The sequence below is a fragment of the Vitis riparia genome, chromosome 13 (assembly GCF_004353265.1).
Source record: "Vitis riparia cultivar Riparia Gloire de Montpellier isolate 1030 chromosome 13, EGFV_Vit.rip_1.0, whole genome shotgun sequence".
NCBI lineage: Eukaryota > Viridiplantae > Streptophyta > Magnoliopsida > Vitales > Vitaceae > Vitis > Vitis riparia.
In genome coordinates this window covers 26,913,637-26,940,188 of record NC_048443.1, presented here as the reverse complement: position 1 = coordinate 26,940,188, position 26,552 = coordinate 26,913,637, and the positions used below count along the sequence as shown (strand labels likewise).

The 26,552-nt window shown below is 34.2% G+C and overlaps 1 protein-coding gene and 1 long non-coding RNA gene across 4 annotated transcripts; both read left to right on the top strand.

The window, feature by feature from the left end:
- The first annotated feature begins 5,698 nt into the window (after positions 1-5,698).
- LOC117929012 lies at positions 5,699-23,670 on the top strand. Of its 2 annotated transcripts, XM_034849199.1 has the most exons (4): positions 5,699-5,826; positions 6,723-7,162; positions 7,632-7,709; positions 23,382-23,670. In XM_034849199.1, exons 1-4 carry the CDS (start codon positions 5,811-5,813, stop codon positions 23,493-23,495), a joined length of 648 nt encoding a protein of 215 aa, XP_034705090.1. In that variant the 5' UTR covers positions 5,699-5,810; the 3' UTR covers positions 23,496-23,670. The 2 variants fall into 2 exon arrangements, with proteins under 2 accessions (XP_034705090.1, XP_034705089.1); XM_034849198.1 differs by lacking the exons at positions 5,699-5,826; positions 6,723-7,162; positions 7,632-7,709 and adding exons at positions 21,317-21,444; positions 22,358-22,803 and having other exon boundaries at positions 23,304-23,670.
- Positions 15,345-17,530, top strand: LOC117929018. 2 transcript variants are annotated; one of them, XR_004653681.1, is made up of 3 exons: positions 15,345-15,422; positions 15,819-16,268; positions 16,854-17,530. It is a non-coding gene; the product is annotated as an uncharacterized LOC117929018 (long non-coding RNA). The 2 variants fall into 2 exon arrangements; XR_004653680.1 differs by having other exon boundaries at positions 15,364-16,268.
- Positions 23,671-26,552: the final 2,882 nt, after the last annotated feature.

Genomic DNA, 26,552 nt, shown 5'->3' with positions numbered 1-26,552 from the left:
GGAGAAGAAAAAGTCTGAAATTTGGTTGTGGCATCGACGTCTGGGATATGCTTCCTTTGGTTATTTAAAAAAATTGTTTCCTAGTTTGTTTGCAAAGAGTGATATTTCTTGTTTCCGTTGTGATATTTGTGAATTGGCTAAAAGCCATCGTGCTTCGTTTCCGTTAATTTTGAATAAAAGTCCGTTTCCTTTTATGGTTATACATTCTGATGTTTGGGGCCCATCCAAAGTCCCAACTTTGAGTGGCTCACGTTGGTTTGTTACTTTTATTGATGATTGTACCAGAATGACATGGTTATGCTTGATGAAGGCTAAAGATGAAGTGAACTTGTTGTTTCAAAAATTTCATAAAATGATTGAAACTCAGTACAATGCAAAGGTTCAGGTTTTGCGTAGTGATAATGGTGGAGAATATCAAAGTTCTGATCTTCAAAAGTATTTGGAAGGACATGACATCATTCATCAGACTACTTGTTCCAATACACCCCAGCAAAATGGAGTCGCTGAACGAAAAAATCGACACTTGTTAGAGGTTGTTCGTGCTTCCTTGATAGCAGCAAAAACACCGATATCTTATTGGGGAGAAGCAATCACATCTGCCGCATACTTGATCAATCGGGTACCTTCTAGCTCAATTAACTTTCAAACACCTCTCCAAGCTCTTACTAATGCCGTAGTTGCCCCAACCGTCCCAAATCTACCTTCTCGTGTTTTTGGTTGCGTGGCATTTGTGCATCTACACAAGCACCAACGCACCAAGTTAACTTCCCATGCATTGCAATGTGTGTTTGTTGGATATGCATTGCACAAAAAGGGATATCGATGTTACCATCCTCCAACTCGACAAATGTATATTACAATGGATGTGGTGTTTCATGAAGATTCAATGTATTTTTCATCTAAGTCTGAACTTCAGGGGGAGTACCATAAGGAAATTCAGACTCTCGATTATGATTATTATATTTCTGAGGAAGATGAATCTGGACAATTTGAACTAGTGAACCAGGAAGTAGGTGAGTTGGATATGAGTGGTCAACAATTTGGGTCCGAAGATGTCTTCATTGAAATACCAAACCAATCGTCGTCTGTTGAGGGTGTTCTTAATTTGGAGCCCGATCCATTCATGAAACGGTTACCACATCGTCATAATAGAGGTATTCCTAAACCCACATATGAACCTGAATTGTCTACTAAAGTCAAATATCCCATGAGCAACTATGTGTCTACCCATCGTTTGTCTGAATCAAATAAGTCATTTGTAAATCAATTATCTACTGTAACTATTCCTAACAGTGTGCAGGAAGCCTTAGCTAATCCAAGGTGGAAAGCAGCCATGAATGAAGAGATGAAATCATTGCAGAAGAATGAAACATGGGAACTCGTAGAATGTCCACCAGGAAAGAAGCCAGTTGGGTGTCGTTGGATCTATACTGTGAAGTACAAGGCAGATGGTAGTATTGAACGATTTAAAGCAAGACTGGTAGCAAAAGGGTACACTCAAACTTATGGAATTGACTATACAGAGACATTTGCACCTGTAGCTAAGATCAACACAATTCGAGTATTACTGTCTTTAGCTGCAAACCTAGATTGGCCATTACAACAATTCGATGTGAAAAATGCTTTTCTGCATGGCAAGTTATCTGAAGAAGTATATATGGATCTTCCACCAGGATGCATGGTGTCAGAAAAGCAATGTCAAAAGGTATGCAAATTGAAGAAGTCATTGTATGGGTTGAAGCAATCCCCGAGAGCATGGTTTGGAAGGTTCACAAAGTCAATGAGAGCTTTTGGCTATCGTCAAAGTAATTCAGATCACACTTTGTTCCTAAAAAAGCAACATGGTAAGATTACGTCACTCATCGTATATGTGGATGACATGGTAGTTACAGGAAATGATCCTGAAGAAAGAAAAGCTCTACAAAATTATCTATCTAGAGAATTCGAAATGAAAGATTTAGGTCCTCTGAAATACTTTCTTGGGATTGAAGTTTCTCGATCAAGTGAAGGAATTTTTCTGTCTCAAAGAAAGTATGCCTTAGATCTTTTATAGGAGACTGGAATGTCGGGATGTCAACCTGTTAATACACCAATAGAAGAAGGTCTGAAATTGTGTATTGAGTCTAATCAAGTATCAATCGATAAGGGAAGATACCAGAGACTTGTAGGGAGATTAATGTACTTAGCTCATACAAGACCAGATCTTGCTTATGCATTGAGTGTAGTGAGTCAATACATGCATAATCCTGAAGAGCAACATATGAATGCAGTCATGCGTATTTTGAGGTATTTGAAGAATGCTCCTGGGAAGGGAATTTTTTTCGCTAAAAATGTTGATCATCAGAGTATAGAAGTATATACTGATGCTGATTGGGCCGGTGCAGTGGATGATAGGCGATCTACATCTGGTTACTTTACCTTTGTAGGTGGTAATCTTGTGACATGGAAAAGTAAGAAACAGAATGTCGTCGCTCGTTCAAGTGCAGAAGCGGAATTTAGAGGTATGGCTCTAGGACTTTGTGAGGCATTATGGCTAAGACTCCTCTTACAGGATTTAGGTTACCTATCTAGGCAACCAATCCGATTGTTTTGTGACAATAAAGCCGCATGTGACATTGCTCATAATCCAGTACAACATGATCGTACAAAGCATGTTGAGGTGGATAGATTCTTCATTAAGGAAAAGTTGGATGATAAGATTATGGAATTGCCTAAGATTCGATCAGAAGATCAATTGGCTGATATCCTTACCAAAGCTGTCTCAAGTCAAGTGTTCTCAAAATTTTTAGACAAGTTGGGCATGTGTGACATCTATGCACCAACTTGAGGGGGAGTGTTGAGATATTAGGAATGCTTTCCTTATATCATTCTTTCCTTATATCATTTAGTGTTGAGATATTAGGAATGTTTAGATATTAGGAAAGTTGAGATATTAGGAATATTGAGATACTAGGAATATTGAGATATTAGGAAAGTTGAGATATTAGGATATTAGTTGTTATTTCCTTATATCATTCTTTCCTTGTATCATTCTTTCCCATTCTTAGAATGGTGATTTCCCTCTATATATAATCTGTACGTGAACGAATGAAAGTATGAATGAAAAAATTACAATTTATCAATTTGAAGACTACTCACGGCATCTTTGCAGACCAAGCAAGCTTCTGCCATTGGTTTCCTTTGTAAAAAGGCTTAGCTTATATATCTGTCGTCAAAAGTATAAATTTGCATTATTAGCCCCAATGAACTTGAATCTGGGGGCATTTTTTCAGAGAAATGCAGCTCTTTGGAAAAAAAAAAAAAAAAAAACCTCATGAAATCTCAAATCGATTGCACTTAATTGCAGACTAAGTCAGAACTGCAAGTTTTCTTTTTGGGAAAATATAACTCTTCCCAATTCCAGAAGGCATTCATGCTGTGAACCATATATGTTGAATTTTGATTGGTTTTATGATAGGGTTTTAAGCTGCTGAAGGAAGCATCATTGCAGTCCAACACGTTCTAACCAGCATCGTCCATAGAAGTAATGGTGCATAAGCACTTATGCTGCATCTCACTGGAAATGCCACCGTGGGAAGGTTGATCTGATCTAGGCAAACATGCCTATCCCAAAATTGCTGCCTTCTTATTTAAAACTTTTAGGAGCAGTGAACCTTCAGTGGTGAAGCTCTGATGTTTTCCTTACCTGTCCAAATTTCGCTGCACAATTTTTGGACACATGAACACTAGCAGAACAATAGTGCGAAGCCCATTTAATTTGTACAATTCTTGCCCAATATTAAAACCAAACCAATAATAACTCACCTTTCATTACCACCTTAACTCCAAATGTTGGTTCAATAATGACAACAAAATTAAGCATATATATGAGTTTGGTCATGTACGTAAGATACTCCATAGAACATTGCTTATACCATGGTTAATAAAGAATAATATATATAAAAAAAAAGGCTTTTGAGGATAAGAGAAAACCATTAATTTAAGAGAAAGGAATGGACCAAAGCGCCACTTTGCCCTATGCTAATTATATAATGAATTTAAAAGAAGAAGAGAGCCATTAATTTTCACTTGCACTTTTACGAAGTGCATTAAATCATAGGGGTTACGTGCACTGAATTCATTTAGATCAACCATTCAACTTCCCCACACAGGCCATATGTATACAGGCCTCCCAAGTATATATAGGTTCATGGAAACATGCTCCAAGTATATATCGTCTGTTTATCTGAGCGGCTTTTAAATAGTAGAAACAATGGCAGAAACCAAAATGAAGTTGAATCTTGTAATAGACAAGAACAGTCAGAAAGTCCTCTATGCTGAAGCAGAAAATGACTTCGTAGATTTCCTCTTCAATCTTTTTACATTACTCGTTGGGACTGTTATTATGCTTCTTACAGAGAAGGGCATGATGGGTTGCCTGAGTGATTTGTATCAGAGCGTTGAAAATTTGAGTGAAACTTACATGCAGCCAAATCAGAACAAGCCTCTACTAAAACCCATTTTCCTAAGGTCGAGTTACTGCACTTTACCTAGCCCCAAAAAGTTTTATATCTGTTTATGATGAAATTTTTATTTAAAAGTTATCTATGTTGTAATATAATGTTATTATTAAAACTTAGGTAGTCAATTCTAAATTAATAAATGTTTGATTAAATCTAAAAATCTAAATATTTATAAAAATCTTTAAATTAAACTAAACATAACCTACAAATAAAAAAGATATTTGATAAAATATCAAATATTTAAATTAAATTAAAATTTACCAACAATTAAAATAACATATGTTTGAATAATTATGTACGTAGTCATGAAGTAAAAAATACTTGATTAAACTTAAAAGTCTAAACATTTAAAAAACCTCTTGAAATTAAACAAAACATAGCCCACAGTAAAAATATATATATATATATATATATATATATATATATATATATATATATATATATATATATATATATATATATATATATATATATATATATTTAATAAAATATCAAATATAAAATTATAAAAACTTATTTTTCTATATTTATTTTATGTATATTAGGATTTAAATAAATTTAATTTTATTAACATTAAATAAAATTTAAAATATAAACAAATAAATATTTTATAAAATCTATTCAATGTTCATGGTTATCTAATTTTTTATTATATCTATTTTTCTTTCACACACAAAATTAGTTTTTTAGAGGGGCAAACTTGTATTTTTATTTTTATTTTTTAACTTTCTAAAATTCCTAAATAAGCAAAAGAATTTTTTATTTTTAAAATATGAGCGGGGCATATACCCCCAAGCCTATGGTTGCTTTGCCCTTGGCTAAGGAAGCTTGGTTATGTGAGATATTCCTTGAGAACCATTGTCTATACCATTGCTAAAAAAGAATAGAACCCAAAAACTTTTTGGGAAAGGGGAAAAAATCAAAATTCAAAGCCATACTTGCAAGAAGAGAATCAAAACCGAGAGGAAGGGAAAGAATCAAAATCACTTTATCTTTGCTTATATAATGAATTTAAAACAAAAAGAAAACAAATATACTTTTTAGGATTGAGAAAGGAAAGAATCCAAGTTCAAAACCATACTTGCAAGGAGAGAACCAAAACCATTAATTGAGGAGAAAGGAAAGAACCAAAACCACTTTGTCTTTGCTTATATAATGAATTTAAAACAAGAATAGCACCGCAAATTCCACTTCAAGATCACTAGTCATCTATTTTAATTTCATCTCCTTTTTCTCTCTCTATTTTAGTTTTCTGTAGAAGCTCAGTTTTAGGTACTTAAAAGTTAGTGGACTACTTTTTTGGTGGAAATGGCTTTCAACTCATGTAAGCTTACCAAACTTGGTTGAGTTGTATGTTTGTTAATTTCCTTGTTTTCTTGATAGATTAATTTGTATAGAGATTATCCGCTTCGGGTCTAAAGCATTCTCATGATTTAAAAACACGTTTATAAAATTAAGAGGAGTTTATACATAAATAGCGTCAAATTTTTTTTCTCCTATCTATTATGAGATTTCATGTATATATATATTCAACTCACGTAAGCTTACCAAACATGGGGTTGAGTTATATGTTTGTAAGTTTCCTTGTTTTCTTGATAAATTAATCCATATAAATATTATTGACTTTAGGCTTGAAGAGTTCTCACGATTTAAAAACATGTTTATAAAATTAAGAGGAGTTGATATATAAATGTATAGCATCAAAATTTTTTTCTCCTTACCAAACTTGGCTGAGTTATATGTTTGTTAATTTCCTTATTTTCTTGATAAATTAATCCATGTAGATATTATCTACTTCGAACCTAAAAAGTTCTCACAATTTAAAAGCACGTTTATAAATTAAAGGGAGTTAATACATAAATAATGTCAAAAATTTTTGTTAGTTTGTTTCCTCGTTAGTTAATACATAAATAATATCATAAACAACGTCAACTCAGGTAAGCTAACCAAGCATGGGGTTGAGTTATATGTTTGTTACTTTGTTAGTTTATTTGTTTTCTCGATAGATTAATCTATGTAGATATTATCCATTTTAGGCTTAAAAAGTTTTCACGATTTAAAAACATGTTTAGAAAATTAAGAGAAGTTAATACATAAATAGCATAAAATTTTTTTCTTTTATCTAATGTGAGATTTCATATATATATCTACACAATTGCAATTGAGTTGTTACATAACTAATTTTGGTTTTATGGTCTAATTCATGCATGGCAACCAAAGCAACCCCTAAGATGAACTTGAAGCTTCTAATCAACACAGAGGACAATAAAGTTGTCTTCGCTGAAGCTGAAAAAGATTTCATAGATTTCCTGTTCAACCTCCTAACTTTGCCTATTGGCACCATTGTGGGTTTCCTCCCAGAAGCTTGTCTAGGAGGCCTGCATAAGAGTGTGAAAAAACTGGAGGGAGCTTACTTGCAACCTAACCAGAGCTCGGACTCGCCCTTGAAGTTGAACACACCAGCATATGCTATTCTTCCTTTCTTTAATCCTTCTTCATCAAGGAGTAATGATCATGTGCAAGGCTTTACCTACATGGTGACTGATGACTTGTCGATTACACCCATGTCCTTGACAGCAACCATGGCTTTGTTTAAGAAGTGCAACATAGAGGAAGTTAATGTTCTTGAGGAGAAGGTGGTTACTATTGGTTTTGATGAGGTAAACAATCCTCTAGCTTATTGGGTTTTAATTGATTTCTTTTCTAGCCTATTCTCTTGTAGATTTGGTTGGGGTTATCTTTTTTCCATAACACAATTAATTGGTAGATGTTACTTGCAAATCAATTACCAAATCATTAAGCCTTGTTTGTTTGGTAATTGATTTTGAAAATAGTTTTTTATTTTGTAGAATAAAAAGAAAAACACATTTTCAATTAAGAAACAAAAAATATGATGTTTTTAAGTTGCTTTTAAAAATAATTATAGAAATACAAAAGAATTATTAAAAATAAAGCATTACATGTATTTAAAAATATAAACAAAAAGTAAATTAATAAAAATTTTAGATTCGAGTTTTTGTTTTATAAAATACCATATTTTTAAAAACATAGCCTTCATTTTTCTTTGAAAGTTTTGAAAGGTACTTTCTTTTTGAATGTTTATTTAATCAATCGTTGTTCACTTTTCAGGCTTTGCAGTTGTTGAAGTGTTCTCTGCAGTCCAACGCAGCTCTCACTGAAGTCTTCCTTGAGAAAGAAGAAACACAAATTTCCCGCACCTCCCGCACCTCCCGCACCTCTGGCAGCTACCATTAGGAGTCGCAGCTCCCACTGAAGTATTATACAAATACAAAAGGACTATGAATATGATTGTTTGACCAGGAGACCGACGTAGTATTAAACTCCGTTTTCGAATTTGCAAAAATAAAAAAAAATTCTAAGTCTCTAAATAATGTTTATTTTTACTTGCCTTTATATAATGTAAACTCTATTTGTCCCCAATTTTATAGAACTAGAATAAGAAGAATAATAATTAACCTGCTATATAATTTGTTCAAGATCTATTCAAATTAAAGAGAAAGCCGAAGGGAGATTTACTATTATAAATACTCTACAAAAATTTATTCGAACCCATCAAAAGCAACCGATTGGCTCAATTTTTAACAATCATGAAGTTCGGTTGGGTTTAATTATTATGAAAACTGATTTAGTCGGTTTAGTATTCAATTTTCTTGATTTTCAATCAATAAAAACTAAATCAAATCGATATTTTAAAATTTGTATTTTTTTTTTATAATTCATAAAACTTGCCATTGAATGAGTTTTTTTTTTTACTCAATTTAAGTAATTTATTATTAATAAATTATAGTCAAAACAATTTTCAAATACATCAATTATACAACCAACATATATTTAAAAACTTAAAATGTTCTTAATATGTTTTTCATATTTTTAAATATACTTTAAAAATAAATTTTATTGTAATGATTTATTTTTAATTATTTTTCATATTTATATAATTATTATTTAAACTAATATTTAAAAAATAAGTAAAAATTATTAAAAGGTATTATCTGAAAATATTATATTTTTTGTTTTTTAAAATAAAAGGATGTGTGGATCTTGCATTTATGCACGTGTTTCCACTCAAATGGCGAACTTGCTTTTTATTTGAAAAAAGATTTATTTTTTTAGAAAATGACTTGGAGTCGCTACTTATTTTTATTTTATTTTTAAAGAGAAAACAAAATAAGAAAGAAAACATTAAGTATGACTCCTTATTTGGAAAAGAAGGTTTGTGAAAAACCAAACCTGGGTTCGAAGGTCAGGTTACTTATTGGAAAGGTACAGTGAAGACCGTAACACCCCTCTAAGCCCCTAAAAATAGGTCTCTACTAAATAAGATGAAACAAACATGACAATCGGTAAGGAAATCAATGGATATCCAAATAATCATACACTGGAAGCTAAAACATGCATAGAGAATAGTCAAAGTGAGAGTGAGTCCATATCTTAGCAGCAAACAATAATGCACTATCATGAAATGGGGTTAGTGCACAATAATGAGTACAAAATGTATCACATGCATCACTAAACAGAATAAGAAACCATTATTGACAGACATTGCACTTCACTCAAATTTATTTTTATTTTAAAGAAACCATCATTGATGTTGGACCCCCACCAAAGCCCAATTTATTTTGTATGAATTAATTCTACGAATTCCATGATTTAGAATTATAGAATTTTATTCATACTTATTTTAAAACAATATGAAAATCAAGAAGAAAAAAAAAATGAAAAATGCTTGCCGAAGATAAAATGACAACAAATTTTTATTGAAAATGGGATTTTTGAGACCTAAAAAATTTTAAGGATGAAAAGTTGTGGAATCAAAACAAGATTTTTATTTTGAAAATCAATTTTAAAATACATGCATGAAGATGGATAAAGAAACACATGGGTTTTGAAAAGGAGCATAAGAGGGCGGCCAATGAAAAATGGGGTCATGCATGTGGGCCCGGGGTGGAGATAGGCAATCACTAATGAGGGTGATCCCCATCTGGGTGGTGTACTGTACAATGCAGAAAACCCAATTTCGCTTCCACATAGTTGTATCTTTGCCGTTTCTTTAACTTTCACTTTTGCTTTGGCAACATTTGGATTGGTTGGCACGACCTTTGCTTACTCAACCTTTGGCTCAGGTTTTCTATTTTCTAAAGAATAGGTTGGGAGACCTTCCTTTGAATTAGAATCATCAAATTCAGAAATTTTTTGACTCAAACTCAAATCATGGACTTGTATTATAGTCTACATGTGGGGTCGACAAAGGTAATCTGGTAGAGGTTTGAATGCATGTAGATGGCAACATGGGGGTCAAGGAGTGCCAAAGTGGGACTGCATGATAATTCCTCCCTTGCCAATGATGAAGAGTCACCTGAGATCTCCAAGGCCACTTGACTTTCTATCCGTTTAGACCCATGCGAGATGCGAGAGCACACCTGGCAGCGGGACTACATTTGGCATGAGAGTCACGTGAAGAAATGGAGCGGGGTCAGAGATTAAAAGGGCTCATTGATTACTACTCGAAAAGTGCTATTTGATAGCTTGTAATTAACACTTTTTAACACTTTTGAGTAGTAGTTATCACCTTTTAACCCAATTAACATATTAAGGACCCTTGCAATCAATTCTAATCAAATTGTGTTAAGTTTTGGTGTTTTGATAGCTGTTTGATCACCAAAGCAAGCCGAGATTGAGGAGAGATTCTTTGGAATCCTTGGTAAAGATGTTCGGACAGGGCGTCCGGACACACCATTAGAGAGCGGCGGAACGTGGGTTGTAGCAAGGTTTGCTCACTTAAGTCAATGTTTTCCATTCGGAACACACATATCCGGATAGCATTGCGCCGCATTTCCGCTGGGAAATCCAGATAGCATTGCGCCGCCTTTCCGCTTGGGAAATCCGGATAGCCATGCGCGCTCCGTGTCATCCGGGAGAGGGGTCCCTACACCTTGCACACGCAGACGATCTCCCTTGCGCAACATAGCTCAGTCCACCCGGGGAAGAATTCCGTGCGCCGACATTTTACATCCGGATATCTTACAGCCGGATGGGAGAGGAGGACGTTTCAACTTCTCCGGTCAGACATATCCGAATCCACTGGTAGCACCTACCCGGTCAGACATGCACAGCTATGGTGTTCTCCTGAAGCTTCCTGATATTTCCGACCGACATGTTGAAGATATTTTAGGATATTTTGCTTTAGATATTTGCTATCTAAATCCCCAAACTCTCCTTGTAATCCACCTATCATAGGATTCCTTAGTCTTTAAGCAAGGAAAAGGGTGAATAACCTCATATATATAGTTTGTAATTTTCTCTAAAAAGACATCATATAGGATCATCTCTTATGTGATCTATTTTGTAATCAGAAAAAGGAAGAAATATATTTTAGAGAGCACTTGCTCTGTTTTTCCTGGATATATTTGTTTTCTCGCTAGTTTTCTTTCTAGCCAAACAAGCTCTGAGGAAGTTTCCTCAGAGAATGAGTGGCTAGACTTTTAGTTCCTTGGAGTTAAGGTAGTCGGGAAAGGTTCCAAGTGCATGAATTAGTAGCTTTGTGGTTTCCATCATTAATGAAGAGAACGTGTGTTCCTTTAATGATTTCTATGTTTTTAGTTAACTTAAAACACCTTCAAGTCACTTGAGCCAACACTTGGTAAGGCACGTGATCTCCATCCATGGAGATGCACTTGTTTATCTCTTGCGAGCTTTTGGGAAGTGACTTGGAAGTAGGATTTTCTAGAATTGCCAACACTTGGTAAGCTTTTAGACTCCAATGAGACATCCATTAGTTATCTCTTGCAAGCTTGAGAAGGGAAGTCCAAAGTTAAAGATCACCTTGAATGGCAAATGCTAGGTGAGAGGCACGAGCCATTGCAAGTTGCATCAGTGAGAGGAAATTAGAGCTGAAATCCATTTAAAGGTTACATCTGTACAACACCGGTTAGAGAATTGACTATATGTTAATTCTCTAATGCGAGGAAATGAACCAAATGACCGGAGCTCTGTTTTTGCATAAGGAACCTCCCCTGTGAACCTAAACCTCCAAGGAATGTTTTTCTTCGTAAGTAATTTCCATTACTTTCTTCTTGGTTAGTTTAAGACCAAACCCTTTTCACTCAAACATATTTATGTTTTCTTTTAAAACTAACCTTGAAATGAAAAAAGCACCAATTTACTTTGAATTGGTATCAGTTGTGAGTTGAAAACCCTTCCCAGTGAACGATCCTAGAGCCACTATGCTATAGTAGCTTTGTCTTTGCTGCCCTAGTTCATGGTGTAATAGGTTATAAATTTTGTTGATTACTCCCTCAATCAAAGAGCACCAGCTGGATATGAATCAGCTGAGACACCAATTGGGAATCACGAATCACTCATGCAAAGGATTGAAGGAACTGATGTAGGTCATTAGATATAGAACAAGGCGGTAGCTTATCTCCTCTTCCCTACAGCCTTATAGTCTTGTGGATAGTGGAACCTTTCATTCCGACGTGGAACAACAAGATCTTTAATTGTGCCAAATACAGCTTGCTCAAACAGATTGTACAGTCCCATCTTCACCAATTACTTCCAACTCTAGGGATGTCTTCTCCTTCAGAACCACCAAATTCAAGGTCTTGATCCTTGTCTGGGTTACTCAGTTCAGCTTCCTGAAAGTTGCGTCTATATGTCTTGCTTTCACCTGAGTCATTCCTCTGTTCATTCTCAAGCTTCTAATATTTGTAGCATGGTTAGGACCATGTGCTACGCCTTTGACATGTATGCAAGCTCATCAACTTTTGATGGATTTCCAACTCTTGCCTCTTCCTAAACAGTGTCAAGGTTTCCTCACATCCTCCATTAATTTCTGCCAATGCTAGAAAATATCATGCGTGCCATGCAGGTAGGGGGGTGGGAAAGGTGACAAGGAGATCGGGTAGAGGGTTGGGTATAGGTGGATGGTTGCGAAAGTGATGAGTTGAATGGGTGAGTGCGTTGTGGTGATCAGGTTTGGTGGATATGAAGAATGGGGACTGGTGGGTATGAAGGGTGTGGGTTATGATTGATGGAATGGGTGGTGGAAGGTAGTGAGAAAAGTGGGTTTAGTGGGTATTGAAATATGGAAATATAGGTATGGTGGTGGAATAAGTTGCTGGTAGTGGGTGTGATAGATGGGGAGATAGTGAGTTTGTCATGACGTTTCAGACAAGAGCGGTTTGGCTTGAGATTCAGGTTTGATAGAATGGGGTTTTAATGAAGGGTTTTACAAAGGTTTTGGGTGGCCATGCATGGCAGTGCAAAGGTGGGAGAGATGGTGGTTACAACTGCACTTGCGTCCTTAGGCACCCCATCACCTCAGTATTTCAAGTAGCATGTCGTGTTCTTGCCCTGGCAGGGGTCACACTGGGCTATCATAGAAGAGGGCTCAAAAACACTATTGGTAATTTGCTTCTGTAAGTTGCTTATGGTATGCCTTTTCAATAGAAATCATAGGAGCATAAGAAACTTCTCTTGGACTTGTGTACCAATCGATTCCCATGAGCAATATTTCCTTCTTAAAAAAGTCTTGCTTATTTTCTTTTATCTATTCAACACTTCAATTTCCCCAGATGCCTACTACTCATGCATTCAGTTCCAAAAGTGCTCTGAATCAAGAGAAGGCGCCGACACTAGGGGACCCCTCGGGATGTGTCCCTATAGAAGCCTAATCCATGCTAACAAGGCTCTCATCTTCACATTCAAGCACTGCTCTCCGGAAGCACCAGGGGTACTCTTCACTCTAATTAATGGTGCCAACATAATCAATTATGAGCTTGGAAGACACTCTCAACAGCTAGACTTCTTCCATAGCTGAATCTATTAGACCAACCTGAGCTCTCCCAGAAGCACCCCGATCAAGATGGCCAACCCAAACATGATACCCAACACTCTAAAAATACCAGAAACAGAGGGGAAAGTAAAAAAAACAAAAACAAAAACAAAAACAAAGCATGCACAAACAAAAATAATATGGTTAAACCTAGCTCCATTTCATAAAGGTCAATGGGCTAGATACAGGTGGAATCAAAAGGAAGCAAGAGCATGATCTTTGATAATAAGATTCAGTGATGGATCCATATTCAAGTCGTTCATGAACAGAGAAATGCACGAGTTGCTTACCAACAGAACTAAAAGAACCATATTAGAATCAACAAAAATGCATAAAAATCGGTCTTAGATTTCACAAATATGCACAATATCTGATGTCAACATTCAAGCACCAAGATGAACCCAAAATCAGCAGGAAACAAAGGAGAATAGTTTAAAATGGGAAAATGTAAAATATGTTGTAATCATACCCGGATAAGAAAAAAAGTGGCGAGCTGATTCTCTACTTCTTCTCTTTCTCTTTTTCACTTCTTGTCTTTGCTGCTCCAAATGCCCCTTTCTCCTTTCTAACTCCCTATAGAATGACCCTCACTTAAGCTGAAATTGTCTCTCTACTGATTCACTATTTCTATTTCACACATTTTTTTCAGCTCTCACTTAAAACCCTTGAATCCTAGAAAAAGAAAACCTACTCCTCTCATCCTCAGTTCCTTTGTAAAACCCTTTTTCCTTTTCTTTCCTTAGTTGGTTTCTTCCTTAAGCTCCTCTCCCCCCAACGGCCTCAAAACTGTCCTCAAAATCTTCTCACACACCTATCACTTGCTGATTGCCTCTTCCAAAAACGCCTACTTCCACTAACAGGGCAGCTGCCACTTCCTAATGACCTCTCCAAAGATGACACGTGGACCTCTAAAAACCTACCATGTGGCAAAAACAAATAAGTGCAAAAAATAAACCCAAAATGGGGGTCTACAGGACTTCCCCCGCCTCCTTTGGCTGCTTCGAGCCCTCTATCACCCCAACAATGAGCACTTCCTCCACCTCAGTAGCTGCGTAAGCCCATTAGAGAGGGCGGAGCTTTCCGTATCTATTGGGTCTGTTGTTGTCTTCGCCGCTGCAGAGAATGTTAATGTTGTTGGGAACGTTGATGCGGTGAATCTTCACGACTCCATGCCCATTGCTTCGCTGCTTCTATTAGACACAAACAACAATAATTAAAGTCTTTTTTTAATGAAGCAACAAAGGACTTCATAGATTTCCTCTTCAACCTTCGGTTTTTGCCCATTGGAACTGTGGTCAATATCCTTACAAAGAAGAGCAATGTAGGTGGTTTTGGTAACTAGTATGAGATTGTCAAAAATCTCAATGAAAGCACCTACCATAACTGGACTCACTCTTAATTAAACAATTATATTAAGTTTTGTTTGGCTCTATGATAGGGTTTGAAGATGCTGAAGGAAGGTTGGTTATGTGAGATATTTCATGAGAACATTGCCTACACCATCACTAAGAAAGAATAGAACTCGGAAAAAATATATAAATACTTTAGAGGATAAGGGAAAGAACAAAAATTCAATACCATACTAACAAGAAGAGAATCAAAACCATTATTAAAGGAGGAGAAAGGAAAGAACCAAAACCACTTTGTCTTTGCTTAATTATATAATGAATTTAAAACAAGAAAAAAAAACACTTTTTAGGATCGAGTAGGGAGAAAATCAAAATTCAAAACCATACTTGCAAAGAAGAAAACCAAAACCATTAATTGAGGAGAAAGGAAAGAACCAAAACTACTTTGTCTTTGCTTATATAATGAATTTAAAACAAGAAGAAAAAATAAAATTTTTTAGAAGGTAAAGAATCAAAATTCAAAACCATACTTGTAAGAAAAGGACCATTAATTGAGGAGAAAGGAAAGAACCAAAACCACTTTGTCTTTGCTTATATAATGAATCTAAAACAAGAAGAGAGCCATTATTTCCACTTCAAGATCACTATTCAGCTATTTTAATTTCATCTCCTTTTATGTTCTTTCTATTTGAGTTTTCTGTAGAAGCTCAATTCTAGGTAAAGTTAGTGGACTACTTTTCTTCTGGAAATGGCTTCCAATCCATATAAGCTTATCAAACTTGGTTGAGTTATAAGTTTGTCAATTTCCTTGTTTTCTTGATAAATTAATCCATATAGATATTATCTGCTTATATGTTTATTGATTTCTTTATTTTCTTGATAGATTAATCTGTGTAGATATTGTTCATTTTGGACTTAAAGAATTCCCACGATTTAAAAACGTGTTTATAAAATTAGGAAGAATTCATACATAAATAGCATCAAAAAAAATTTTTCTCCTATCTAATATGGGATTTTTGGTTTATATATAGCAACAATATCTACAAGATTGAAATTGAATTATTATATAACTAATATTGGTTTTATGATCCAATTCATGCATGGAAACCAAAGCGACCCCTAAGATGAGCTTGAAGCTTTTAATCAACAAAAAGGATGATCAAGTTGTCTTCGTTGAAGCTGAAAAAAATTTCGTAGATTTCCTATTCAACCTTCTGACTTTGCCGATTGGCACCACAACGAGTTTTCTTCCAAAAGGAATTTCCCTAGGAGGCCTGCATGAGAGTATCAAAAAACTCGATGGAGCTTACCTGCAACCTAACCAGAGCGCGGACTCGCCCCTGAAATTGAATACACTAGCCTATGCTATTCTTCCTTTCTTTAATTCTTCTTCAACGAGGAGTCATGGTCATGTGCAGGGCTTAGTTACCTACATGGTGACTGATGACTTGTCGGTTACACCCATGTCCATGGCAACAACCATGGCTTTGTTTAAGAAGTACAACATAGAAGAAGTTGATGTTCTGGAGGAGAAGGTGATTGGTTGCAATTGGCCTTGATGAGGTAAACAATTATCTGGCTTGTTGGGTTTTAATTGATTTCTTTTCTGGCTTATTCTCTTGTAGATTTGGTTGGGTTTTGGAGTTAATTTTTTTTCCCATAACATAATTAATTAGGAGATATTACTTGTAAATCAATTACTAAATTATTATACCTTGTTGGGTAATTGATTTTTGAAATAGTTTTCTATTCAACAAAATAAAAAGAAAAAACATATTTTCAAACAGGAAATAAAAAACATGATGTTTTTAAATTACGTTTTTTAGTTAATTGTTTCCATTTATTTTCTAAGATTTATTCTAAAAATAATAATATAAATATGGAAGAATGATTAAAAATAAAATATTACATGTAACACTATTTTTAAAACATATCTAGAAACATTAAAAAAAAAAAAGAATTAAAGAATGTTTTAGATTCTTCAATTGACTTGTTCCGCAAAATATCATAAATAATTTTAAAAAACCATCCTCAAAAAGTTTTTTCCATGAATGTTTTAAAAAACATAGCCTAAAATTTTCTCTAAAGTTTTGAAAGGAATTTTCTTTTTGGGGATTGATTTAATCAATCTTTGTGTTCACTTTTCAGGCTTTGCATTTATCGAGAGGTGCTCTACAGTTCAAGGCAGCTCTCACTAAAGCCTTCCTTGAGAAAGAAGAAACAAAAACCAATGTTAACCATCGAATGGACTACCAACCGTTGATCATTGAATCGTCTAGCCATCGAATCGACCATTGAACCACCTAGCTATCAAATTGATTGCCGACCATCTGCATTAAACCGCCTAGCCATCAAATTTACCGTCAACCATTGACCCTTGAACTGCCTAGCCATCAAATCGACTGCCAACCATCAACCATTGCACCGCCTAGCCATCAAATCGACTGCAAACCGCCTAAACCAGCAACCACACTGGTGACCATCCAAATAAAGCCCATGTCACATGTTGGGCTCTATGGTAAACCCAGGAGTTGTGGAGAAGTCATTCCTTTGGATGCGTAATGTATTAAAAGGCCTCCTCGTTTTTATCACCATCAGATGTGGGATTGATTAGTTTTAAGAAAAGTCAATGAAAAAAAAAATCCCACCTATAACAATTTGAACTATGGACCTCAAGTCGAGGAGATAGCATGGGCACCATTCGGCTACACACTTTTGAATGCTAGACCATCAAAAGCAACCGAACTGATTAAATTTTTAACAATTGTGAAGTTTTGGTTAGGTTTTGTTATTGTGGAAATTGATTTAGTTGATTCAATTTTCAATTTTCTTGATTCCTAATCAATAAAAATTAAATCAAATTGATATTTTAAAACTTGTATTTCTTATAATTTATAATGGTTTCCCAATGAATGAGTTTTTTTTTTTTTTTTTTATTTGTTACTTTCATTATTATGTATATTACATGGACTCAATTTAATTAATTCATTATTGATAAATTATAGTCAAAACAATCTTCAAATACATCAATTATAGAACAAAAATATATATAAAAACTTAAAATATTCTTAATCCATTTTTCATATTTTTAAATATATTTTAAAAATAAAGTTTATAGTAATACTTTATTTTTAAGTATTTTTCATATTTGTATAATTATTCTTTAAAATAAAATTTAGAAAATAAGCAAAAATAATAAAAAGATGTTCCTTAAAAACACAATATTTTTTATTTTTTAGAATAAAAAGATATTTTCTATCTTTAAAAATAAAAAATTAATTTCTATTTGTAGAATTAATGAAGGGCTAAATCCATCAATTTATATATAAAATGATTTACATAATAAAAATGCATGAGACGTGATTTGACCTTACCGTACGTCCATGAATAAGAAAAACTATTTTATCATGCAAAACATAGAAAATATCATAAAGAATATAAACCCATTACAATAACAATTATTTACGGCCACGTGGTGGGGTTGTGAAATATGAAATTTCTGGAAAAAGAGTATGGGATGATTGGGCTTGGGAGGATGGAGGGTGGATATGAACCGAGAGCCGCCCAGAAGGGGCCCACTAAGAAGATAAGTGCACACTAAGTTACATAGTATTAGTTTGGTGGGCTAATAATGGAACAAAAGGGGGGGGCCCATTTCCTTAATGTTGGAATCATAATCTACTGGCCCAACTTGACAGGGCCGGTGTTTACTTTGATGCAGATTGCTGACATGGCACTTTTTCCCCAGATATTTTTTATTTTACCAAAATTTCTTCAACTTCTACATTTAGAATTTTTTTTCCCTCTGTATAATTATTTAAATTATATATTCGATAAAATTAAAAAAAAAAAATTCAAAAATGTGCAGAAAAATGTCAACTTTTTAGAATGTTGGGGAAAATAGTTTTGAAAAACGGTTTTTAAGAATTGTTTTGTAAAAAATTGCTTTGAAAAACAGTTGTATGATAAGAATATGATTTGGGGAATAAAGTTGAGAAGAAGATTAGGATGGAAAGAGGCACAGGTGGAAGAGGGAGGAAAACACAAACTGAAAGTAGAATATCTGGTTGGTTCCAGGACAAGGTGGTGAGCCCACATCGAATTCAAGGATTAGCTTTGAAACTACTCACGGCATCTTTGCAGACCAAGCAAGCTTCTGCCATTGGTTTCCTTTGTAAAAAGGCTTAGCTTATATATCTGTCGTCAAAAGTATAAATTTGCATTATTAGCCCCAATGAACATGAATCTGGAGGCATTTTTTCAGAGAAATGCAGCTCTTTGGAAAAAAAAAAAACCTCATGAAATCTCAAATCGCTTGCACTTAATTGCAGACTAAGTCAGAACTGTAAGTTTTCTTTTTGGGAAAATATAACTCTTCCCAATTCCAGAAGGCATTCATGCTGTGAACCATATATGTTGAATTTTGATTGGTTTTATGATAGGGTTTTAAGCTGCTGAAGGAAGCATCATTGCAGTCCAACAAGTTCTAACCAGCATCGTCCATAGAAGTAATGGTGCATAAGCATTTATGCTGCATCTCACTGGAAATGCCACCGTGGGAAGGTTGATCTGATCTAGGCAAACATGCCTATCCCAAAATTGCTGCCTTCTTATTTAAAACTTTTAGGAGCAGTGAACCTTCAGTGGTGAAGCTCTGATGTTTTCCTTACCTGTCCAAATTTCGCTGCACCAATTTTTGGACACATGAACACTAGCAGAACAATAGTGCGAAGCCCATTTAATTTGTACAATTCTTGCCCAATATTAAAACCAAACCAATAATAACTCACCTTTCATTACCACCTTAACTCCAAATGTTGGTTCAATAATGACAACAAAATTAAGCATATATATGAGTTTGGTCATGTACGTAAGATACTCCATAGAACATTGCTTATACCATGGTTAATAAAGAATAGTATAAAAAAAAAAAAAGGCTCTTGAGGATAAGAGAAAACCATTAATTTAAGAGAAGGGAATGGACCAAAGCGCCACTTTGCCCTATGCTAATTATATAATGAATTTAAAAGAAGAAGAGAGCCATTAATTTTCACTTGCACTTTTACGCAGTGCATTAAATCATAGGGGTTACGTGCACTGAATTCATTTAGATCAACCATTCAACTTCCCCACACAGGCCATATGTATACAGGCCTCCCAAGTATATATAGGTTCATGGAAACATGCTCCAAGTATATATCGTCTGTTTATCTGAGCGGCTTTTAAATAGTAGAAACAATGGCAGAAACCACAATGAAGTTGAATCTTGTAATAGACAAGAACAGTCAGAAAGTCCTCTATGCTGAAGCAGAAAATGACTTCGTAGATTTCCTCTTCAATCTTTTTACATTACTCGTTGGGACTGTTATTATGCTTCGTACAGAGAAGGGCATGATGGGTTGCCTGAGTGATTTGTATCAGAGCGTTGAAAATTTGAGTGAAACTTACATGCAGCCAAATCAGAACAAGCCTCTACTAAAACCCATTTTCCTAAGGTCGAGTTACTGCACTTTACCAACCCCCAAAAAGTTTTATATCTGTTTATGATGAAATTTTTATTTAAAAGTTATCTATGTTGTAATATAATGTTATTATTAAAACTTAGGTAGTCAATTCTAAATTAATAAATGTTTGAGTAAATCTAAAAATCTAAATATTTATAAAAATCTTTAAATTAAACTAAACATAACCTACAAATAAAAAAGATATTTGATAAAATATCAAATATTTAAATTCTATAAAATTTACCAATAATTAAAATAACATATGTTTGAATAACTATGTACGTAGTCATGAAGTAAAAACTACTTGATTAAACTTAAAAGTCTAAACATTTAAAAAATCTCTTGAAATTAAACAAAACATAGCCCACAGTAAATAAAAAAAATTTAATAAAATATCAAATACAAAATTATAAAAACTTATTTTTCTATATTTATTTTATGTATATTAGGATTTAAATAAATTTAATTTTATTAACATTAAATAAAATTTAAAATATAAACAAACAAATATTTTATAAAATCTATTCAATATTCATGGTTATCTAATTTTTTATTATATCTATTTTTCTTTCACACACAAATTAGTTTTTTAGAGGGGCAAACTTGCATTTTTATTTTTATTTTTTAACCTTCTAAAATTCCTAAATAAGCAAAAGAATTTTTTATTTTTAAAATATGAGCGGCGGCATATACCCCCAAGCCTACGGTGGCTTTGCCCTTGGCTAAAGGAAGCTTGGTTATGTGAGATATTCCTTGAGAACCATTGTCTATAATTGCTAAAAATGAATAGAACCCAAAAACTTTTTGGGAAAGGGGAAAAAAATCAAAATTCAAAGCCATACTTGCAAGAAGAGAATCAAAACCATTAATTGAGAGGAAGGGAAAGAATCAAAACTACTTTATCTTTGCTTATATAATAAATTTAAAACAAAAAGAAAACAAATATACTTTTTAGGATTGAGAAAGGAAAGAATCCAAGTTCAAAACCATACTTGCAAGGAGAGAACCAAAACCATTAATTGAGGAGAAAGGAAAGAACCAAAACCACTTTGTCTTTGCTTATATAATGAATTTAAAACAAGAATAGCACCGCAAATTCCACTTCAAGATCACTAGTCATCTATTTTAATTTCATCTCCTTTCTCTCTCTCTATTTTAGTTTTCTGTAGAAGCTCAGTTTTAGGTACTTAAAAGTTAGTGGACTACTTTTTTGGTGGAAATGGCTTTCAACTCATGTAAGCTTACCAAACTTGGTTGAGTTGTATGTTTGTTAATTTCCTTGTTTTCTTGATAGATTAATCCGTATAGATATTATCCGCTTCGGGTCTAAAGCATTCTCATGATTTAAAAACACGTTTATAAAATTAAGAGGAGTTTATACATAAATAGCGTCAAATTTTTTTTCTCCTATCTATTATGAGATTTCATGTATATATATATTCAACTCACGTAAGCTTACCAAACATGGGGTTGAGTTATATGTTTGTAAGTTTCCTTGTTTTCTTGATAAATTAATCCATATAGATATTATTGACTTTAGGCTTGAAGAGTTCTCACGATTTAAAAACATGTTTATAAAATTAAGAGGAGTTGATATATAAATATATAGCATCAAAATTTTTTTCTCCTTACCAAACTTGGCTAAGTTATATGTTTGTTAATTTCCTTATTTTCTTGATAAATTAATCCATGTAGATATTATCTACTTCGAACCTAAAAAGTTCTCACAATTTAAAAGCACGTTTATAAATTAAAGGGAGTTAATACATAAATAATGTCAAAAATTTTTGTTAGTTTGTTTCCTCGTTAGTTAATACATAAATAATATCATAAACAACGTCAACTCAGGTAAGCTTACCAAGCATGAGGTTGAGTTATATGTTTGTTACTTTGTTAGTTTATTTGTTTTCTTGATAGATTAATCTATGTAGATATTATCCATTTTAGGCTTAAAAAGTTTTCACGATTTAAAAACATGTTTAGAAAATTAAGAGAAGTTAATACATAAATAGCATCAAATTTTTTTCTTTTATTAATGTGAGATTTCATATATATATATATATATATATATATATCTACACAATTGCAATTGAGTTGTTACATAACTAATTTTGGTTTTATGGTCTAATTCATGCATGGCAACCAAAGCAACCCCTAAGATGAACTTGAAGCTTCTAATCAACTCAGAGGAAAATAAAGTCATCTTCGCTGAAGCTGAAAAAGATTTCATAGATTTCCTGTTCAACCTCCTAACTTTGCCTATTGGCACCATTGTGGGTTTCCTTCCAAAAGAAGTTTGTCTAGGAGGCCTGCATAAGAGTGTGAAAAAACTAGAGGGAGCTTACTTGCAGCCTAACCAGAGCTCAGACTCGCCCTTGAAGTTGAACACACCAGCATATGCTATTCTTCCTTTCTTTAATCCTTCTGCATCAAAGAGTTATGGTCATGTGCAGGGCTTGGTTACCTACATGGTGACTGATGACTTGTCGATTACACCCATGTCCCTGACAGCAACCATGGCTTTGTTTAAGAAGTGCAACATAGAGGAAGTTAATGTTCTTGAGGAGAAGGTGGTTACTATTGGTTTTGATGAGGTAAACAATCCTCTAGCTTATTGGGTTTTAATTGATTTCTTTTCTAGCCTATTCTCTTGTAGATTTGGTTGGGGTTATCTTTTTTCCATAACACAATTAATTGGTAGATGTTACTTGCAAATCAATTACCAAATCATTAAGCCTTGTTTGTTTGGTAATTGATTTTGAAAATAGTTTTTTATTTTGTAGAATAAAAAGAAAAACACATTTTCAATTAAGAAACAAAAAATATAATGTTTTTAAGTTGCTTTTAAAAATAATTATAGAAATACAAAAGAATTATTAAAAATAAAGCATTACATGTGTTTAAAAACATAAACAAAAAGCAAATTAATAAACATTTTAGATTCGAGTTTTTGTTTTATAAAATACCATAAAATAATTTTTAAAAACCGTTTTCATGAATGTTTTTAAAAACATAGCCTTCATTTTTCTTTGAAAGTTTTGAAAGGTACTTTCTTTTTGAATGTTTATTTAATCAATCGTTGTTCACTTTTCAGGCTTTGCAGTTGTTGAAGTGTTCTCTGCAGTCCAACGCAGCTCTCACTGAAGTCTTCCTTGAGAAAGAAGAAACACAACAGTCCAAAGCAGCTCCCGCAGTTGCCGCAGTTGCCGCACGTCCCGCACCTCCCCCACCTCCCGCACCTCCCGCACTTTCGGCAGCTACCATTAGGAGTCGCAGCTCCCGCTGAAGTATTATACAAATACAAAAGGACTATGAATATGATTGTTTGAGCAGGAGACCGACGTAGTATTAAACTCCGTTTTTGAATTTGCAAAAATAAAAAAATTCTGTCTCTAAATAATGTTTATTTTTACTTGCCTTTATATAATGTAAACTCTATTTGTCCCCAATTTTATAGAACTGGAATAAGAAGAATAATAATTAACCTGCTATATAATTTGTTCAAGATCTATTCAAATTAAAGAGAAAGCCGAAGGGAGATTTACTATTATAAATACTCCACAAAAATTTATTCGAACCCATCAAAAGCAACCGATTGGTTCAATTTTTAACAATCATGAAGTTCGGTTGGGTTTTATTATTATAGTCAAAACAATTTTCAAATACATCAATTATACAACCAACGTATATTTAAAAACTTAAAATGTTCGTAATATGTTTTTCATATTTTTAAATATACTTTAAAAATAACTTTTATTGCAATGATTTATTTTTAATTATTTTTCATATATTATATAATTATTATGTAAAATAATATTTAAAAAATAAGTAAAAATTATTAAAAGGTATTATCTGAAAATATTATATTTTTTATTTTTTAAAATAAAAGGATGTGTGGATCCCGCATTTCTACACGTGTTTCCACTCGAATGGTGAACTCGTTTTTTATTTGAAAAAAGATTTATTTTTTTAGAAAACGACTTGAAGTTGCTACTTATTTTTGTTTTATTTTTAAAGGGAAAACAAAATAAGAAAGAAAATCCTAAGTGTGACTCCTTATTTGGAAAAGAAGGTTTGTGAAAATCAAACCTGGGTTCGGGGGTCAGGTTACTTATTGAGAAGGTACGGTGAAGACCGTAGCACCCCTCTAAGCCTCTAAAAATAGGTCTCTACTAAATAAGATAAAACAAGCATGACAATCGATAAGGAAATCAATGGATATCAAAATAATTATACACTGGAAGCCAAAACATGCATAGAGAATAGTCAAAATGAGAGTGAGACAATACCTTAACGGCGAATAATAATGCGCTATCATGAAATGGGGTTAGTGCACAATAATGAGTACAAAATATATCACATGCATCACTAAACAGAATAAGAAACCATTATGGACAAACATTGTACTTCACTTAAATTTATTTTTACTTTAAAGAAAACATCACTGATGTTGGGCCCCTACCAAAGCCTAATTTATTTTGTATGAATTAATTCCACGAATTCCATGACTTGTAATTATAGAATTTAATTCATACTTATTTTAAAACAATTTGAAAATCAAGAAGAAAAAAAAATGTGAACAATGTTTGCCGAAGATAAAATGACAACAAATTTTATTGAAAATGGGATTTTTGAGACCTAAAAAATTTTAAGGATGAAAAGTTGTGGAATCAAAACAAGATTTTTATTTTGAAAATCAATTTTAAAAGACATGCATGAAGATGGATAAAGAAACACATGGGTTTTGAAAATGAGCATAAGAGAGTGGCCAATGAAAAATGGGGTCATGCGTGTGGGCCCGAGGTGGAGATAGGCAATCACTAATGAGGGTGATCCCCATCTAGGTGGTGTACTATACAATGCAGAAAACCCAATTTCGATTCCACATAGTTGTATCTTTTCCGCTTCTTTAACTTTCACTTTTGCTTTGGCAACATTTGCATTGGTTGGCACGACCTTTGCTTACTCAACCTTTGGCTCAAGTTTTCTATTTTCTAAAGAATAGGTTGGGAGACCTTCCTCTAAATTAGAATCATCAAATTTAGAAATTTTTTGACTCGAACTCAAATCATGGACTTGTATAGTCTGCATGTGGGGTTGACAAAGGTAAATCTGGTAGAGGTTTGAATGCATGTGGATGGCAGCATGGGGGTCAAGGAGTGCCAAAGTGGGACTGCATGATAATTCCTCCCTTGCCAATGATGAAGAGTCACCTGAGATCTCCAAGGCCACTTGACTTTCTATCCGTTTAGACCCATGTGAGATGCGAGAGCACACCTGGCAACGGGGCTACATTTGGCATGAGAGTCACGTGAGGAAATGGAGCGGGGTCAGAGATTAAAAGGGCTCATGAAAAGGATTGAAGGAACTTATGCAGGTCATTGGAGATAAAACAAGGCAGTAGCTTCTCTCCTCTTCCTTATAGGCATACAGTCTTGTGGATAGTGGAACCTTTCATTCCAACGTGGAACAACAAGATCTTTAATTGTGCCAAATACAGCTTGCTCAAACAGATTGTACAGTCCCATCTTCACCAATTACTTCCAACTCTAGGGATGTCTTCTCCTTCAGAACCACCAAATTCAAGGTCTTGATCCTTGTCTGGGTTATTCAGTTCAGCTTCCTTAAAGCTGCGTCTATCCATATGTCTTACTTTCACTTGAGTCATTCATTTGTTCATCCTTAAGCTTCTAATATTTGTAGCATGGTCAGGACCATGTGCTAAGCCTTTGACATGTATGCAAGCTCATCAACTTTTGATGGATTTCCAACTCTTGCCTCTTCCTAAACAGTGTCAAGGTTTCCTCACATCCTCCATTAATTTCTTCCAATGCTAGAAAATATCATGTGTGTCATGCAGGTGGGGAGTGGGAAAGGTAACAAGGAGATCGGGTAGAGGGTTGGGTATAGGTGGATGGTTGCGAAAGTGATGAGCAGAACGGGTGAGTGCGTTAGGGAGATCAGGTTCGATGGATATGAAGAATGGAGACTGGTGGGTTTGAAGGGTGTGGGTTACGATTGATGGAATGGGTGGTGGAAGGTAGTGAGAGAAGTGGGTTTAGTGGGTATTGAAAAATGGAGATATGGGTATGGTGGTGGAATCAGTTGCTGGTAGTGGGTATGATAGATGGGGAGGTGGTGAGCTTGTCATGATGTTTCAAACAGGAGCGGTTGGCTTGAGATTCAGGTTTGATAGAATGGGGTTTCAATGGAGGGTTTTACAAAGGTTTTGGGTGGCCATGCATGGAAGTGCAAAGGTGGGAGAGATGGTGGCTACAACTGCACTTGCGTCCTTGGGCACCCTATCACCTCGGTACTTCAAGTAGCATGTCGTGTTCTTGCC

What these genes read in the sequence shown, in the direction of transcription:
- LOC117929012 (XM_034849198.1), top strand. An exon ending in TTACTATTGGTTTTGATGAG is followed by an intron (nt 22,804 to 23,303) that starts GTAAACAATCCT and finishes TTCACTTTTCAG; the next exon opens with GCTTTGCAGTTGTTGAAGTG.